Raw genomic sequence first — 16,723 nt, forward strand, 5'->3', positions numbered from 1 at the left:
ACGCTGCTGGAGTGGACCAATCAGAGCGCGTTTCTATTGTGGAGGGAGGTGCTTTCATTGGTCCACGCTACATCGCCGTAGAAAGATAGATTTAGTGCGTCATTGTTTTTACGAAGGGGGAGTAAGACAGGAACAGGTCGGTAGGTACATTTCCTGATACAAAAATCATTTTATTATCGGTTTTACACAACAAACCAATACACAATAGTGTTAAACAAGTTCACAGTTTTAAATGGTCGATATACGTTTTCGTGCACACGGATTATTGACGCAGTTTGCATTATTTTTGTCTTGCTAGATAACTAGCCTCTTCTGTGTTAGCTAAAGGAAGCTAGCAGTCCTAATAAGCTATTTCCGCTACTGTAATTTCCAGTTTGGCATGCGTTAAAGAAAGTGTTAGTGTTGTGTATATATATTTTATTTTTTTTAGCAGAAAGCATTGTGTCTACGAGTACTGCTAGTGGAAAAATACTTTATGGTAACGTTAGCTATAGCTCGTTAGCTTCCTGAAACTATCTATTGTTAATTAGCCAGGAAGGCAGCTGATTCCGTACAAGAAGATGGCGGCTAATCAAATCATTGAACATTAATACTGTAAGCCTGTGTTTCAAAGCACTGTATATCTAAACAACATCTTTAGGAATCATTTGGCGAATAGTTCGTTAGCAACACAGGCGCGTTCCACCGTTCACAAGCCCTTGTGTTGCGCACAATGCTGTCTAGGTAGGCACTAGGCAGCTTAATACTTTTTGATACACAACCAAATTGTAGGTTTGCTTTAATGTTCATTAAAGCAAACCTACAATTTGGTTGTGTATTTAACGTAGAACATATTTATGTTCATATTTATGTTCTTGCAAATATTAGGTATATTGCAGTATATTGTTTCAGTTTTTTTTTCCAATTCTGGAGAATTGCTGCTAGAACATTTAATTTCAGTTCTGCTTTCAATTTATACACACACACACACACACACACATATATATATATATATATATGAAGAGTTCAGATGCAAAAGCCTCTAAGTGCCATTTGAAATTTTCTTCTAGAATGATGATTTTTATCAAGCTTGTATATTTAAGTTCAGTGATTTCACTTAAATGACAATGATGATTACCTATTAATTGTTATTTAAGTGAAATTACTGATCTTAAATATACAAGTTTGATAAAAATCATCATTCAAGAAGAAAATTTCAAATGGCATTTAGAGGCTTTTGCATTTGAACTCTTCATATATATACCATTTTTTAAAGTATAATTTCACTTAAAATATTGTGTTTTTTGCTAATCATGCTCCATTGACAAAGATAAGTGTTTATTCTAATTCATTCATTGAATGGTTATTAAAAAATTTTAGAGTTAGAGTTGGGTCTAGTCTAGCATCCTATTATTGGGTCATATGACATTTTATTTAATGAACTTTTTGTATTTTCCTTTAGGCATCCGTTAGAAAAGAGAGAGCTGTTCATCTCCGCTTGTTGTAGATAGATTATGGAGCCAGAAAACGACCCGCAGGAAGAGGACACTTACAGCAACAATGAGAGTAACGGTAAGATCCAGAATTAATTTTTTTTTTTTTTTTTAAAAGCACCGTACAATTAAAATGGAACCGATGTTTTGAATGTTGTTATTGTGTACTCTTTTCAAAGAAAGAAAAAATGGTCGTCTTCATCTTATTTTCACCACCCACTTCCCAATGGATAAAATCCTGCTTTTCTCTTGTGCAGTATCTGGTTCTGATCTTTGTGTTAAAGGGTTAGTTCACCCAAAAATGAAAATTCTGTCAGTATTTACTCACCCTCATGTTGTTCCAACCCCGTAAGACCTTCGTTCATCTTCGGAACACAAATTAAGATATTTAGGATATTAAAATCGCTCCTGCATACAGTCCATAGGCTTCTTGAGGGACTGGCTCTTGCTGTCCTCGAAAAGTAATTGAAGACATCGTTAAAATAGTCCAAGTGACTACAGGGGCTCAATCTTAAGTTTATCAAACGACGAGAACACTTTTGTGCGCAAAAAAACAACAAAAATAACGACTTTATTTCAACTATTCACTTCCTTCTCCATAAGCCTGTAAGTCCGTTAACGTAGTGTGATTGCGTAGAGCTACGTCACACGTAGGCTCACTATTGGTCGACGCTGGTCATGTGTGTGTGATGCGTGTGACGTACAATAACAGAAGCTTACGCTATTAAACTAGTAACCTGACTCGCGCAGAGGGAGAAATAAACGAATAGTTGAAATAAAGTCGTTATTTATGTTGTTTTTTTGCGCACAAAAGTGTTCTCGTCGTTTGATAAACTTAAGATTGAGCCCCTGTAGTCACTTGGACTATTTTAACGATGTCTTTTATGACTTTTCGGGGACGGCAAGAGCCAGTCCCTCAAGAAGCCTATGGACTGTATGCAGGAGCGATTTTAATATCTTAAATATCTTAATTCGTTTTCCGAAGATGAACGAAGGTCTTACGGGGTTGGAACAACATGAGGGTGAGTAAATACTGACAGAATTTTCATTTTTGGGTGAACTAACCCTTTAATATTCTCACTTTAGAGCTGCATGTTTCTGGATAAATTGAGGATCATTTTAAAAAATAAAAATCTGAATAGACAACTAAACAAAATAACGTAATTTACTAAAGTTTCTGAAATAAAGTTTATTTGTTTCTGATACTTTAACAGTCTTATTAACAAATTTATGTAATGGAGTAGTCTATTTGACCTTTAGACAAAATCATTTTTAAACAAATCAAGCAATGAGCATTTAAAGTGACAAACGCGTGCTTAGAATAAACAGAATGATATGGTCTACTGGTGTGTACACTAATAATTATCTTTATAGGTTTGAATTGGTTTTAAGTGTCCATCTTGAAATATTGCTGACAATATAACATCTATATATATATATATATATTTGTTTACTTTTTAAAAATCTGTACAAAAAACACAAACTGTGGGACATTTTTACAATTATAAAACTCTAAAAGACCTTTTACTTGCTTTAAAAAAAATTCTGTCGATCAGACAACAGCAGGCATGCAGTAGATGGTGTACAACATGTTTTTCAGGATTTTTTTTTTATTATGTTGACAATTTAGAGGCCTTAGGAATTCACCCCATCTGTTTTCTAAATGCATGTTATAGATCTTACTATAAACGGTTCAATTCATGTATAGGTTTGGGTATCTCATAAATTAATCAAAGTGTCTTAACTGGATCTTTCAGTGAAATGGTGGACTTCTCTTTATTAACATATGCCAAATTATCTAGTCGTTTAGTCCCCTTAAACCTGCAAATCTGCCTTTACAATAGATATTTAACCCTGCTCCTGGAGGCCCACTGTCCTGTAGAGTTTCGCTTCAGCCCTAATCAAACACATCTGAACCAGGTTCAACCAGCTTATCAAGGTCTTCAGGATTGCTTGAAAATCACAAACTGAAGCGGGTTGAAGATAAACTTTGCAGGGTAGTGAGCCTCCAGCAGCAGGGTTAAAGACCTCTGGCCTGGACTATTAGGGGCTTTCGCACCGGAGGTGTATGTAAGAGTACACTGAACGCATGCGAAACACCAGCACCTGTCATTTAACCAAAACAAAATGTGTACACAGTTTATAGCCTATATATTTACTCCACGAACCAACTGTACTAACAAGGAAATCTGATAGATAGACCTCTATACCTTTAGGCTAAGGAGAAAATCCAATGCAACTTTGCAGACACCAAACAAAACATGATTCTGTATTTCTGCGACATTGGGCATCAACCACATTGCAAAAAGTAATACTTTTTATATAGTGTCTACTTTATTTGTATAACAAGTTCTATCTAATAACTTACTTGACAGGACTGTTAAACAGGTTGTAAACTAATGAAGATGGCGAATGGGAACACTGTGTGTTCAGGCGTTGGCTTTCTTAGCGCCGTCAAAATAAATGTCTGTCGCACTGTCAAAATAAGTCACAACAACAATCCCAGACACAATTCACTTCAGAGTTTCTACTGGTAGTGTGAATGCAACTAGGAAAATTGCCCTAGGGGAACATTTAGTTATTGGGTAACCACCCTGGTGGCTAGTTCCTATAACTAAAGCCACGTTTCCATCGAAATTTCCCAGAACAATTTGTCACATGAACGTTTTCTTTTCCCCAGACCTGTGGTCTGCATTTCCATTGTGATCTAAAGTACCGTAAAGATTAGGCAAATTAGTCCGGTGACGTAAGACTGTGTACTATTTCCTAGTTCCCGCTGGATTTCTTTCTCTGAACTCAAGCTTAATAAAGCCTGAACCTTGTCGTCTGTCCATTGGTTGTATTTTTTTAAACAGTGTTGATTCGAAAAGAGTGCCGAAGTTACGACGTCACTCTGTAGGCCAAAACGCGGAAGTGAGTTAGCATTTTAGCATTTCCGGTTCCCTCGCTCTAAAGTCTATGGTTTTTTTTGAATGGGTTTTTGCTAAATTGCCTTAAATAAGGTCTGTGGTGAACAAAGCCTCTAAACATTTTCACGTTTTGATCTATGATATAAAACACACCAGTTATAACCTGCTTGTGGTTTTTTAAACTTTATTGTGTCTGCTTGTGTTTTTAAAAATGTTTATATAGGCTTCAAAATGTATACATTTTGGATTAACTTGTAGAGATTATCTTGATGGACCAAACGTGTAAGGGTCACAAATCTTTGTTAAACACAGATCTTATTTTTTGCGATTTTTCCAAAAGTCTATGGGGAAAATGCATAGCTTTTCGATCGAGGGAAGAGAACCCATGCGCCGCTAGCTTCCGAGTTGTCCTACAAAGTGACGTCATCACTTCGGCACTCTATAGAGAGCCGAAGTCCCTCCCCTTCCGGTCGACCACCATGGGACCTTATTTCGGAAAAATATTGAATGGTAGTCAATGGCGAGAGACAACAAATATTTTGATCTCGTTTGAATTGTGCCCTGAATTACATGTATGATGTTTGTCAATTTAAAAGATACATTTTAAAGTAAAGAAAGTCGCAGTTTGATGTAAAACCGTTGAGGTATAAGACTATGAAAATACGTAATTACAAAGACTACAAACCCCAAAGGGTTTTTCTCTCAATGAATGAAGCTAACTTTACTAAAGCTAATGTCTGTCATTGTTTCTATAGTCTTACGTTATAATCGTAATGTTACGCCGTCATGCCTGAGTGTTTTTTTCCAGACAGCACGCACACGAGCAGCGGATCTCGCTCGTTGTTTCGCTTCCCGGGAGATGTAGTTCACCGAGCGATTTTCACATAAAACTAAATGTTACTCTTCTGTTTTATGACAAACTGCAACGTTTTTGACTTTCAGAATTATCTTTTAAATTGACCAACATCATATGTGTAATTGAGGGCACAGTTCAGACGGAATAAAAAGATAAGTTGTCTCTCGCCATTGACTACCATTCATATTTTTTCCGAAATAAGGTCCCATGAGCCGGAAGCGGAGGGGCGGGACTTAGGCTCTCTATTGCAAACAACTCTTACCGCACGGCACCGCAACAGACTTTTAAAAATGGTGGTTGCATCGAAATGCTGCGTGAACTCAACCAATCAGCATGTTCAGCACCCAAGTCCCACCCCTGAAAGTTCCTAAATGTAGAAAGTCCATGCTGACGTGTTAATACTTTTTCAGAGGGGCAATTTTTTGTTAAAATTTGGTTCCTGCAGTCAAAACACAAGGAGTACCAGCCAAAAGTTCCTTAAGCTTAAGTTCCTAGAACAACCCGGTCCAATCTATCACGCCCACATCTCAAGATCCAATTAACAACCAATGCATCCCCAACCAACATTTTTCTTTTTCCGATAATGTTGCACTGTAATGCAGTGTTTCTTAATCCGGTTCCTGGAGGAACACCAACATTACACATTATCAAACTCTTCCTAATCAAACACGCCTGATATTCAACCCATCAGCTCAATAGTAGAGATTCCAAGACCAGAAATATAGGGGTCAGATAAGAGAGACATCCAAAATGTGCAGTGTTGATGTGCTTCCAGGAACAGGGTTGGGAAATCTGAGAAATCACAATCTAATGTGTCACAATAATGAAGAAAAGATCTGTCGATAGTTCCAGTTCATTGCATCTTTTTTGTGATAAATGTACGTGTTGAAAATGCCATTTCAGGTAAGCGTTCTGCTGAGGATACCGAGGAGGACATGCCCCATAAGCGTTCAAGAAATTCTGACGACATGGTGGAGCTCAGAATTCTGCTACAGAGCAAAGTAAGTCCCTGAGTTTCCCATCACTTCTATGTTTCGTTTCTCCTCTTGTACCTCAATGCTGATTGGGTCTTCTCTGCAGAATGCCGGTGCGGTGATCGGAAAGGGTGGGAAGAATATTAAAGCTCTGCGCACCGATGTGAGTACTCGTTTGTTTAGTTTGCACATTCTCACTCTTTACACACACACACAAACTGTGGTAGATGGAGCTCAGATGTCTGTAGAACTGGGTTATAATATGGTAATGCTAGTATGTATAAAAAGCAACAGAACACTTTAAACTCATCATCCAAGAAAAAGAAAAGAAAAAAAGATAGATTTTGTGGAGCCAAGGCAGTTTGTGTTACAAAAACAGTGCTGTGTTAGAAACACCCCACAATTCTACTGTACTCTTTAGTTAATTGAAGAGTATATGAATCTTTGATACTGGCTAAAATAGTGTTTGGCCTAGTAGATATTCTCATAATCTGTTCCTCTCCTGTTCTCCATTCTCCTCCAACATTATGAGAATTGAAAGTCACACTGAAAGTGTTTCCAATTAAAAAATGTATTCCTCTTCCACTCCCTCTCCCCTTCTCCTTGTTTTTTGTTTTTATTTTTCTGTTCATTTTTGGCCAATTCCCATATTCCGGATCGACTCGTACCGCCCACCTGCATTGCCGCCTGACCTCCTGACTCCCTGGTTGGCCACACCCATAATCGCGCCCTTCCTATTGGGCGGCTTACTTGATTGACATCCGTGTGCTTGATTGCTCTGGGTACTTGGCCCCGCCCCCTGCAGTACAATGCCACTGTGTCAGTCCCAGACAGCAGTGGGCCCGAGCGGTACGTGCCACTCAGATACTCCAACCTCCAAGTCATATCAGCTCTGTTACTGCCAATATCAGAACTGTTTTAACATCCTTAATGTACAAACTGCTCCCTTTCTGCCATGAAACATGAGTGTGATGCTGCCATGACGAGCAATATGAATTTATAATGTTGTGCTGTGTTCAAATGCCTTTTCTGTCATGTAAGAAAGCCCTTTCCCTCCCTGTTTCCCTCTCACCGACGGGGAAATGTCCTCCTTCCACAGTTTTCATTTGAAAGGTTTCTTGCTAATACAAGGCTGAATTTAGTTATGGTGAAGGGGCAGTGCAGAATATATTTCTCCCTTTTGTCTGTTGCATTGGTTTACTGTGGCATTTGACTTGAACTTTGCTCTTCTGCCTCCCTCCCCTCATCTATCTCTGCTATTTCTCTCTCTCTCTTTACTGGTCTGGGACCTGCTTCATTCATGTTCATCTGTGCCATTTTCTCTGCACTCTTTCATACCTGACCTTCCCTGTATCTTCACCTTTCAGCGACGGGAAGGAGCTTCAGTTTGTTTTTCTTTGTTTTCCTGAGTTCTCTACTCCCTTTTGACAAAGGAGTGCATGACTCTCTTTGGGGTCTGTTCCCCCTCGCATTTAAATGTGCTAAAAAAAAAAGGCACTGACCGTATTCTTCAGGCTGTTTGTGTGTCTAATATACGCTCTCTTCTCCTTCCCTCGTGGAATGCAATTCATTACATTGACAGAATCCTAAGCGTCAGTGCTGATATTCCCACGGTAGCTGAGATCTTGCTGAAGATCATACCTACTCTAGAAGAGGTGAGTGTTTTTTTTGTTGTTGTTTTTTTCAGGGGGTTTTTCACAACTCAAAGGAGATGGGAGTAGGGGTGGGTGATGCGTTTATTTTTGAGCCATGCGTGTGCTCCAGACTGTGATGTACTAGCAGCCAAAAAACAAAGAAAACAGCAAAAAATAGCACAGAAGCCTGAATCAAGTCAGCTTGTGTGACTTGATTTTCTTCCCATTATGGGATGTGCAATTTTTAGATTACAATTTACAGATTACAGTTACAAATGTTACTGGTTATGTAAAATAGGCATGTAATATCATAATATAGATCTATCAATCAATATACTCCCGAATCGTAATCGTTGCACATTGTTGTTTTGAGATATCCGCAATAGGAATGGGACGATTACCGGTTTCACTATAAACCACGATAAAATGTACTGACGGTTAGTATTGTCGTTTAAAATGTAATTATCATTAAAACCGTGTTTGATTATTGCAATTTTAATAGCTCACTATAAATCATGTCCACAGTCTGACGCAGGCGTGCAGCGCGTCAAGTTGTTAATTGTTTTATACGAGAAGGAATGGCGAAAGGAAGTGACCGTGTTTGGGAGATTTTTCAGCCTTTTAAGAGGACCAAATCTGAGGTGTGGTCATATTTTGGTTTTTACAAAAGTCCTGAGGGGAAACTTAATCGAGGATGGTCACCTTGTCTGCTGAACGATTGTCTTGTATGACCATCACCCTCTGTTGTAACTTGTAGTGAGCGCAAGGCAAGTTAACCTTGACCCAAATACCAAAACTACGTCTGGGAAATAATTGGGCACAAAATGTTATTATGAGTTGAAATATTTTATATCACTCACTTGAAATAAACGTGAAGCTTCCGCAAAGAAACGTCTGTAGCAAGTGGCTTCGAGCCAAAGACGAACACGTTCAATAAAGAGTGACATTTAAGAGATAAAAATGCAACTTTATATATTTATTGTACACATATTATATATAACCGTTTTTTTGTTTTTTTTACCACATAATTAAGTTATAGGGACATATTGAATTGAGATTAATGTTTTAAATCTTAACGCTACCTGTTAAATCTATTCTGTACAGCGTACAAAACTCCTCCAGACAAGATGATCACAACAATATAATCAAACTCTGTAAATAATAAATCATCTCTGATTTAATTTTCAATACAATCAAAAACGGAGACTCAAGAGTCGAGACGGCAAGTTGTATTTGAATGAAATGAGAGCGCGTGATATATGGATGTGCTGTGTAATTTGTTGCTATTGACGACGGTCATTATAAGGAAGGAAATGCCACAGAATAGAATCTTGCTTTAAAAAGCGCATAGAGATGATTGTTTTCTTGTTTGTAGATTTATTAAATAAAAAACTTTTTTTTTTTTAATTTTCAGTGTGGACATAAGTTGTTCTTGAACACTTTCATCTCGTTTTAACAAAACCGTGATCAAATCACAATAATTACAATAATCACAATAATTTTGGCGAAATATGCAAATATGGTCCCGCTGGCAATGAGAATCAAAATCATATCGTGATGAACTGTCCGATTTACACCCATACATGGTAAAAAAATAAATAAATAATATATATAGACCATTTCACAAGATGTAAACAACACTGGTCCAGAAGCACTTCCTGTTTCAGTTTTTTAACACTACATAAAAGCTGGGATAAAATACAACCAACAGAACATTTAAAACTGAATCAAAAAGTTAAACAACATCTTTATGATGTTTTCTTTACATGTGAAATAAAGAAAACAGTTACAAACTGAAACAGGAAGTGCTTCTGGACCAGTGTTGTTTACATCTTGTGAAATGGTCTATATATATATATATATAATTTTTTTTTTTGACCAAAGTATTTTTTTTGACCAAAGTATTTTAAAAGAATTGTCATTTATATCAGCCACTCTGGATGAGAAGTTACACATTCACTGAAGCTGTTACTGTATACTTAAATGGCACCTCTGATTCTCTGATTGGTTGGAGCAGTATCAACATCATAAGGGCGTGGACTTTGACTGTGAGCTGAGGCTGCTGATCCATCAGAGTCTAGCTGGAAGCATCATCGGCGTGAAGGGTGCCAAGATCAAGGAACTTCGTGAAGTAAGTAAGACACTAAGATGAGACTTTTCTCTATAAAATATGAATTTTATAGCGCTGAACAAAAAACTTCTGTTCTAGAGCACTCAGACCACCATCAAGCTCTTTCAGGAGTGCTGTCCTCAGTCCACTGACCGTGTGGTGCTTGTGGGGGGCAAGGCAGAGCGGGTGGTGCAGTGCATTCGGACCATGCTAGAGCTCATTGTGGAGGTCAGATTGACGCATCATTTGACGGAGCTGTTTGGTGTTGTTAGACGCGTTTCTCATTACCACTCTCTCTCTCCAGGCTCCCATTAAAGGTAGAGCACAGCAGTATGACCCTAACTTTTACGACGAGACCTACGACTATGGTGGCTTCAGTACGGTGTATGAAGAACGGGGCCGTCGGCCAATGGGAGGCTTCTCTTCTCGAGGGGGGCGTGGCAGCGGAGGAGGCTTTGATCGAATGCCCCCCAGTGGAGGTCGTGGTGGCCACCACATGCAGAGCAGGAGAGACTACGATGACATTAGCCCACGCAGGGGCCCCCCTCCACCCCAACGAGGGGGAAGAGGAGGGGGTCGTCCCCCACGAAACATGCCCATGGGACCCCCACACCACAGGAGAGGGTGAGTCACTTCAATCTATCTATATATATTTTTCCGTCGACATATAAAGACTGGAATACACTACATGCCTTTTGCCTTGATTTTCCCCTTATTTGCAGTCTGGACAAGTCAACGCTAGTAGCTGAAAGTCAGAGCCAGTCTGCAGATTTTGGGCAGTCGGCGTTGACAGCCTTCAGAGAAAAACGCGTAGTGTATGATGGGCACAGAGTGTCATAGGATATCACACATCTTTGATATTATGAGCCGATTGTAGAACATTTGCTCATTGAGGCTCAAGTTTATGTTCAGAAGAGCAACTTTGAGAAAGTCTGTTAGTTTGTAATCGTCAGTTGTTTTGTGTGATGTCCAGTTTTTCAATAACTATAGTTGTGTAGTGTATTCCAGCCTTAACATAAATAGGGTCTAAGAAACTTTAGAATGTGTGTTTGGTTTCTGCCAAGAGTTTTAATTTTGGTTTATCGTTAAGAATTGATTTATCTTCTCGCTGAATAAGTGTTTGGATGCTGTGTTTCTAACTTTACAGCGATGACCAGTACTCCTACAGTTCCCAGCGTAGCCACATGGAAGAAAGACGACAGTAAGTTCTTTACTTGGATCAGTGCTGTTCAAGATTTCCCTTTGTTATCAGCTGTAATGCTTTCTTGTGATGTGTAGTAAATCATTGTATACCATATTTGTTGATTTTCTTTTCTTCGTTTTTTTTCTCCAGTGGGGAAAGACGAGGACGCAATGATCGTTATGGAGGCAGCATGGTCAGTATTCAGTTTTTTTGTAATTTTATGATTGTTCAGTTTCAAGAAATGACTCGATCTACATTTTAAAAACCACAGGCCATCTCAATTACAAAAAAAAAAACATTAACAAGCCCACCTGCTTGCTGCCACATCTCTTCAATGAGGTTGTGAAATCGACAGAGGAGTTTCAATTTCTTCAGCAAGAATTTTTTTCAGTCAGACTTGCATAAAACATTTGCAGCAATTAATAAACTACAGTGATCCAATACATTCCAGATTGACAATCAAATATTGCCCTACACTTCTTTGACCTTTTGAGAAGCCAAAATATACATATCTTATTTGCATCACAATTTCCATTTCATGCTGACTTTAATTTTCCTTAACAATAGCATCTAAAACCGCAATTCAACTGTTACCTGGTAGCAGGTTAGGTTTGAGTAGCTGGGTGCCTTGGAAATAAAGAGAGGGACACATTGTTTACTGTAAGTTGCCTTCAAACATTTATGTTTGAGGTTTTTAATTCTCACCTTCTGTTCTGTTCTCTCTTGATTTACAGAATGATGGATATGGTAAGTTTTTCTTTAAATATATTTTATTTCTTTGCTTTTTTTTTTTGGAAATGTTCCTTTGTCACCTTTCAGTCTCACCAAAGTCTTTATAAACTATCTGACTAACTTATTCTGGCTGCACACTTAGACAAATAATATTGGACTATGTGCGACGCAACTAACCAAAATTTTGTGTTGAATGCAGTTTGAATTAGATGGAAGGGGAAATTATATTTCACTGATTTTCCTTTATCTCACCAAAAAAGGAAATAGCATTCGCTTACTAAAGTATGATGCTAGTTTTTCTGTTGAGAAACTCGCATTCCCCTTAGAAACTCTGCATTCCCTGATATGTTTTTTTCTTGGACCACATATTTCCGTCACAAAATTTTTGCATGTGAATACAAAGTTTCTTGTGGACAGGGGTGGCTTTTGATAATGCAGTGAGGCTGCCATTTACTATTAATAAAAAAAACTAACTTTTTTTTAATATGGGAAAATGTTAATTAAATATGATTCAATATAAAATGAAATAACAAAAATAAACATTGAACACACAGTGAACACACTCTTTGGTTGTTAAGAATAAACCCCCAATTTATCTTTCATAATTTTGCTGCATATAGTTACTGTAGGCTACAACCGTTTTAAACATGGATAAATGGTTATCAACAGGGTCGCTGAAAAGGACAAATGCAGAAGTTTCTCCGTCTACAAGTAAGGATAAATTTGCAGCAACGCCTGACATCCAAAATACTGAAAATATAGTTGAGCGAAGAAAGAAGCTAGCGCTAGTCTTCACATGTGTGGTAGCGGAGAACAAGCAGAAATGAAGATTTACATTATTATAGTTTTACTTTACACATTATTTTACCGGAATAGGCTTCAAGTTAAGCCTGATCTCTGTTTGAAACATTTTTCTCTTTAGTCCGACATACAGTGCAGGACATTTTTTGCAGTGTTGAGCAATGTTAATTTCTGGAACGCAATAGCCAATCAGAGGTGTTTTAGTCAGAATCCATTATCCGTTTAAAACACCAGTTTTTCATTTCCGTTACAATTCTTGCTGTGAGTTGGGAAAGGCTGAGAACCGCTGTTGTGCAGTAAAGATTATTTACTTTTTCTTTTTGTGTTTCTCAAATCAGACAATAATTCATCTTGGGATTCCTCCTATCAGTCTGGTAAGTACGGCACCCTGTTATAATAAGATGGGTACACACCAAACCCATGGCAAAATACTAGTGCTGATGAAAGCCAAAGAGGTTGCACTTGAACACTGCACAGAATAGGCACCTGCGTGAGAGGACACTCTCTCCCATACCAGCTTGTGGAAGTACTCTGTATTCAAAAAAGGGAAACTGGACGAGCCAGAACTATTTGCAAACAATTTACCAGTTTACACCATAGACTGTAAAAAAAGATGGACGACGCACCTTCGCTCTCTTCCATTGAAGCTTCTGTGAAGTCAAGCTTGGAACTTGAGTCTGTGCAGAAGCGATTTCGGGACCAGACATGTGCAGTCGTGAACAGGAAGTAAAGCCGTGAAATCAAGGCCCCGCCCTCACTCTCGCGGAATCAAATCACAAGAACACGCTCCTGCACTTTTTGCATGCTTTTTTATTAATTATAGAAATTTAGATATTCAATTTAAAGCTCCAATCTCCTCAGTCCTCCGAAGATCGCGAAAAAAGTCTGTTGGTCTCGCTCGGAGAACCTGTCAATCATGACGCTGCACCACCGCATCAAATAACTCACTAAAAACAAACACTTGAAATTACATCAGCGTGATAAACTACAATAAATGACATAAACGATATTTGTAGTGTAATTTAATTGTTTATTTGGTCTCACGTGCCGTTGAATAACCATAGACATTAAAAGAAATGGACAGAGTGACCCCAAGTCTGAAGCCCGATTATTGCACTTCCTGTCTGATGTCTGAGCGACTGGCTCAAAGGCTCAAACTGAGCATGACAACAGTCTGACAGTTGTAAATCTTCTAGTAGCTGTGCCAAGACAAATCTGAATCACCCAATTCCTCAAAAACGTTGAAATATTTTGTCCCGTTGCTTTTATGGACTCTCTATCTATGGGCTTCTCCTTGACTTTATGCCTCCATGTCCCCCCGATTGCCTCATAGACAGTAAAAGATTGCCTGCGAGCTTCTCCTCCTGTCTATACGGTAATGTCTCTATTGTGCGACAGAAAGTCCCGTGGTTATGACGCAATCTTTAGCCTATTTTTAGAAAAACGGCTTCTACGGGGCCGTAACGTAAGATACAAAGTAATGGAGACTTTTATAAATTGTCGTGTTTCTTTGGAAATAAATAAATGACGTCTTTAAACGCGTCAGATGTAAAGGTATTCGCTGTCAAAGTGACGCCAAAATGAATGGGAGTCAATGGGATGCTAACAGCAGATGAAGTACTGCTGCAATGGCGGCTCCCGCGAGGCTTCAACTTTGTGAATAACATGGGGAGGGCGGGGTTTATGACCTACACTAGAACCGGCCACCGGGGGGCGATCGAGTCGTTTTGGCTTCACTTTTCGGGGCTTGTGCGGCTCGCTTGGTTTACACCAGTATCACTCACTAGTCGGATTTGTCTAGCTTCGACATTTTGATTCCACAAAGCCACGTTATTATTAAAATTATCCACTGTTGAAATGAAATGAGATGACGAGTGTCTGGAGTGTTCCCTCTTTACTCTGTCGTTTGTTTGCTTTTGTCAGTTCCATTTTATTTTTTTGTTGGCTAATTCGCTAAGCTGAACAGCCAATCAGAGTGATCGCTCTCCCCTACAAGCTCTGTCGCTGATTTGACTTGCAGAATTGGGCGTAAAACCACCAGCGTTGTCCGACTTGAGCCAACGGTGCTGAACACTGAAAAAAAAATACACGAAGACCAATGCTCAAAAACAAGCCGACATTGTCCGACCATCGGTTTGGTGTGTCCCAGGCTGTAGAGGCCATATTGACTCCTTCATAAATCTCCCATTATGATACATTTCACTCTCTCCTTACGCTCAGGTGGAAGGAGTAGTTACAGTGAAGGACCTGTGATCACCACACAAGTCACTATTCCTAAAGATGTGAGTAAATCACTCCTGAAACGATACGATTTACGCATGAACCGTGTATTTAACCCCTGCTGTGATTCTCAGCTGGCCGGATCGATCATCGGTAAAGGGGGTCAGAGGATCAAGCAGATTCGTCACGAGTCTGGAGCGTCTATCAAAATCGACGAGCCCCTTCAGGGTTCAGAGGACCGCATCATCACCATCACAGGAACCCAAGACCAGATCCAGAACGCCCAGTACCTGTTACAGAACAGGTATGTTACAGAACGACGATCACGTCCCAGTGGACCGAAGCGTGATGTTGCTGACTGATCTTCTCTCTGTTCTTCAGCGCTCTACACCTCTTGGGACGCCAGAACTAACCAGCCCTTCTCAGGATCTCCAGCTGAAGTCCTCGTCCCCGCGTGACGGCCTGAGTCTGACGCATCCCTGTCGGCCATCTTTATATTAATCCCTCATAGAATCATACGAGCCCGAGCCCTATGGATGTCCTTGATTGTGGATTTTGTGGGATTGTTCTTTCTTTTGGTTGTTTTTATATTAATTTTATACGGGCCAACTATCGCTTCTCAGAAATCTTGGATGAGCAGATAGATGCTTTTCAACAGGACGTGGTTGTTGTATTTTCCCTTTTGGAGTGAAGGTTTTATGGGTAAGGAAAATGTTCCACTATTCCAAAAGCTTGATCCAGAATTCACGCATTCACAACCCGCAAACTTACCGCCTTTTTTTTTTTTTTTTTTTTACTTTTCTGAGTGTTCTAACTGCATTTGATAGAAAATAAAATGTAAATATCCAATGATTACTATGGACATATGAATATATCCCTTACACTGTTTCATTCGTGTGATGGTTTCCTCAGAAATACAGATATTTTCACCAGGTACTGAAGGCTTGCAGTACTTTTTTTGTTTTTTTGTCTCCTGTCTGTTGCTGGGTTTTTAAAATCTAGTGTTTAAAAAAAAAATTTAAAAAAAAGTACTCTACCTCTGGAATTTTTTGTAGGTCTGCCATCCTAAAAGAAGGCTCACAATCATCGTATGTTTTTCTTTTTAATAAGAAAAGAAAACACAAGTGGATTTGAAGTTTTAGACTATATTTGTGTCAGAGGAGGATGGTAATTTCTCACTCTCCCTTTCTTGGTTTTATTTTTCTTATGTTTTATTTTTTTACTAAATTTTTCTCTGAAGTTCTTCAACCAGACACATTTGTAGAGTTTGTCATTTGTCTGAAATAATAAAGGAATTGCTGTTTTTTTTTTCAGTGTGGTTTGATGATTAAACCGTGTCAGGACAGTTAATGCCCAATCTCTTCTATAAAATGGAAATGATCATTCCTGGACAAACATTTAAAATAATAATAATAAAAAAATAAAATAGAAAATACCAACGTGTGTGTATTTTCAGAAATCCAAATGAGACTGATTTACAGACTATTGGTATGTACTTAATTAAAAAAAAAAAAATGTAACTGGCTGTTTTATCTTAACAGTATGTCATATATTTATTTTAAAATATATATAAACATAATATTCACACTTGTGCCTAATATGTAGTTATACTTGTATTACTTACAAACAATATTTAACCTATTCTCTGCAAGCCTTGCAAAATGTAAAGTTCAATTGTTTTCTCAGACACTTTTGCACTTTGGTCGACAGTAATCTTGATGGCTTCACACCTTGTTTGTGATAAAGAAGTTTAGATATTGTTTTACAAAGTTGTGTAATTATTATTATTATATGTATTTATATAGAATATTTCCCAAGCTCAAGGAGGACGC

At 38.5% G+C, this 16,723-nt stretch overlaps 1 protein-coding gene across 6 annotated transcripts; it reads left to right on the top strand.

Moving 5' to 3' along the window:
* Position 1: 1 nt before the first annotated feature.
* Positions 2-16,204, top strand: hnrnpk (heterogeneous nuclear ribonucleoprotein K). 6 transcript variants are annotated; one of them, XM_089119307.1, is made up of 18 exons: positions 6-140; positions 1,442-1,551; positions 6,141-6,238; positions 6,318-6,374; positions 7,017-7,060; positions 7,794-7,866; positions 9,863-9,976; positions 10,055-10,183; positions 10,260-10,579; positions 10,678-10,770; positions 11,103-11,156; positions 11,289-11,331; positions 11,873-11,885; positions 12,540-12,581; positions 13,010-13,045; positions 14,892-14,953; positions 15,026-15,195; positions 15,273-16,204. In XM_089119307.1, the coding sequence occupies exons 2-18, from the start codon at positions 1,494-1,496 to the stop codon at positions 15,301-15,303; spliced, it is 1,437 nt and encodes a 478-aa protein (XP_088975433.1). In that variant the 5' UTR covers positions 6-140; positions 1,442-1,493; the 3' UTR covers positions 15,304-16,204. The 6 variants fall into 6 exon arrangements, with proteins under 6 accessions (XP_088975437.1, XP_088975438.1, XP_088975433.1 ...); XM_089119308.1 differs by having other exon boundaries at positions 77-136; XM_089119309.1 differs by having other exon boundaries at positions 117-144.
* The last annotated feature ends 519 nt before the right edge of the window (positions 16,205-16,723 follow it).

Source organism: Pimephales promelas, chromosome 14, assembly GCF_988280905.1.
Source record: "Pimephales promelas chromosome 14, fPimPro1.hap1.1, whole genome shotgun sequence".
In the NCBI taxonomy this organism is placed as follows: domain Eukaryota; kingdom Metazoa; phylum Chordata; class Actinopteri; order Cypriniformes; family Leuciscidae; genus Pimephales; species Pimephales promelas.

Coding starts and splice junctions, on each gene's coding strand:
- hnrnpk (XM_089119307.1), top strand. CDS start 1,494: ATGGAGCCAGAAAACGACCCGCAGGAAGAGGACACTTACAGCAACAAT. Junction 7,061..7,793: donor GACAGCAGTGGGCCCGAGCG/GTACGTGCCACT, acceptor TTACATTGACAG/AATCCTAAGCGTCAGTGCTG. Junction 10,184..10,259: donor TGCTAGAGCTCATTGTGGAG/GTCAGATTGACG, acceptor CTCTCTCTCCAG/GCTCCCATTAAAGGTAGAGC.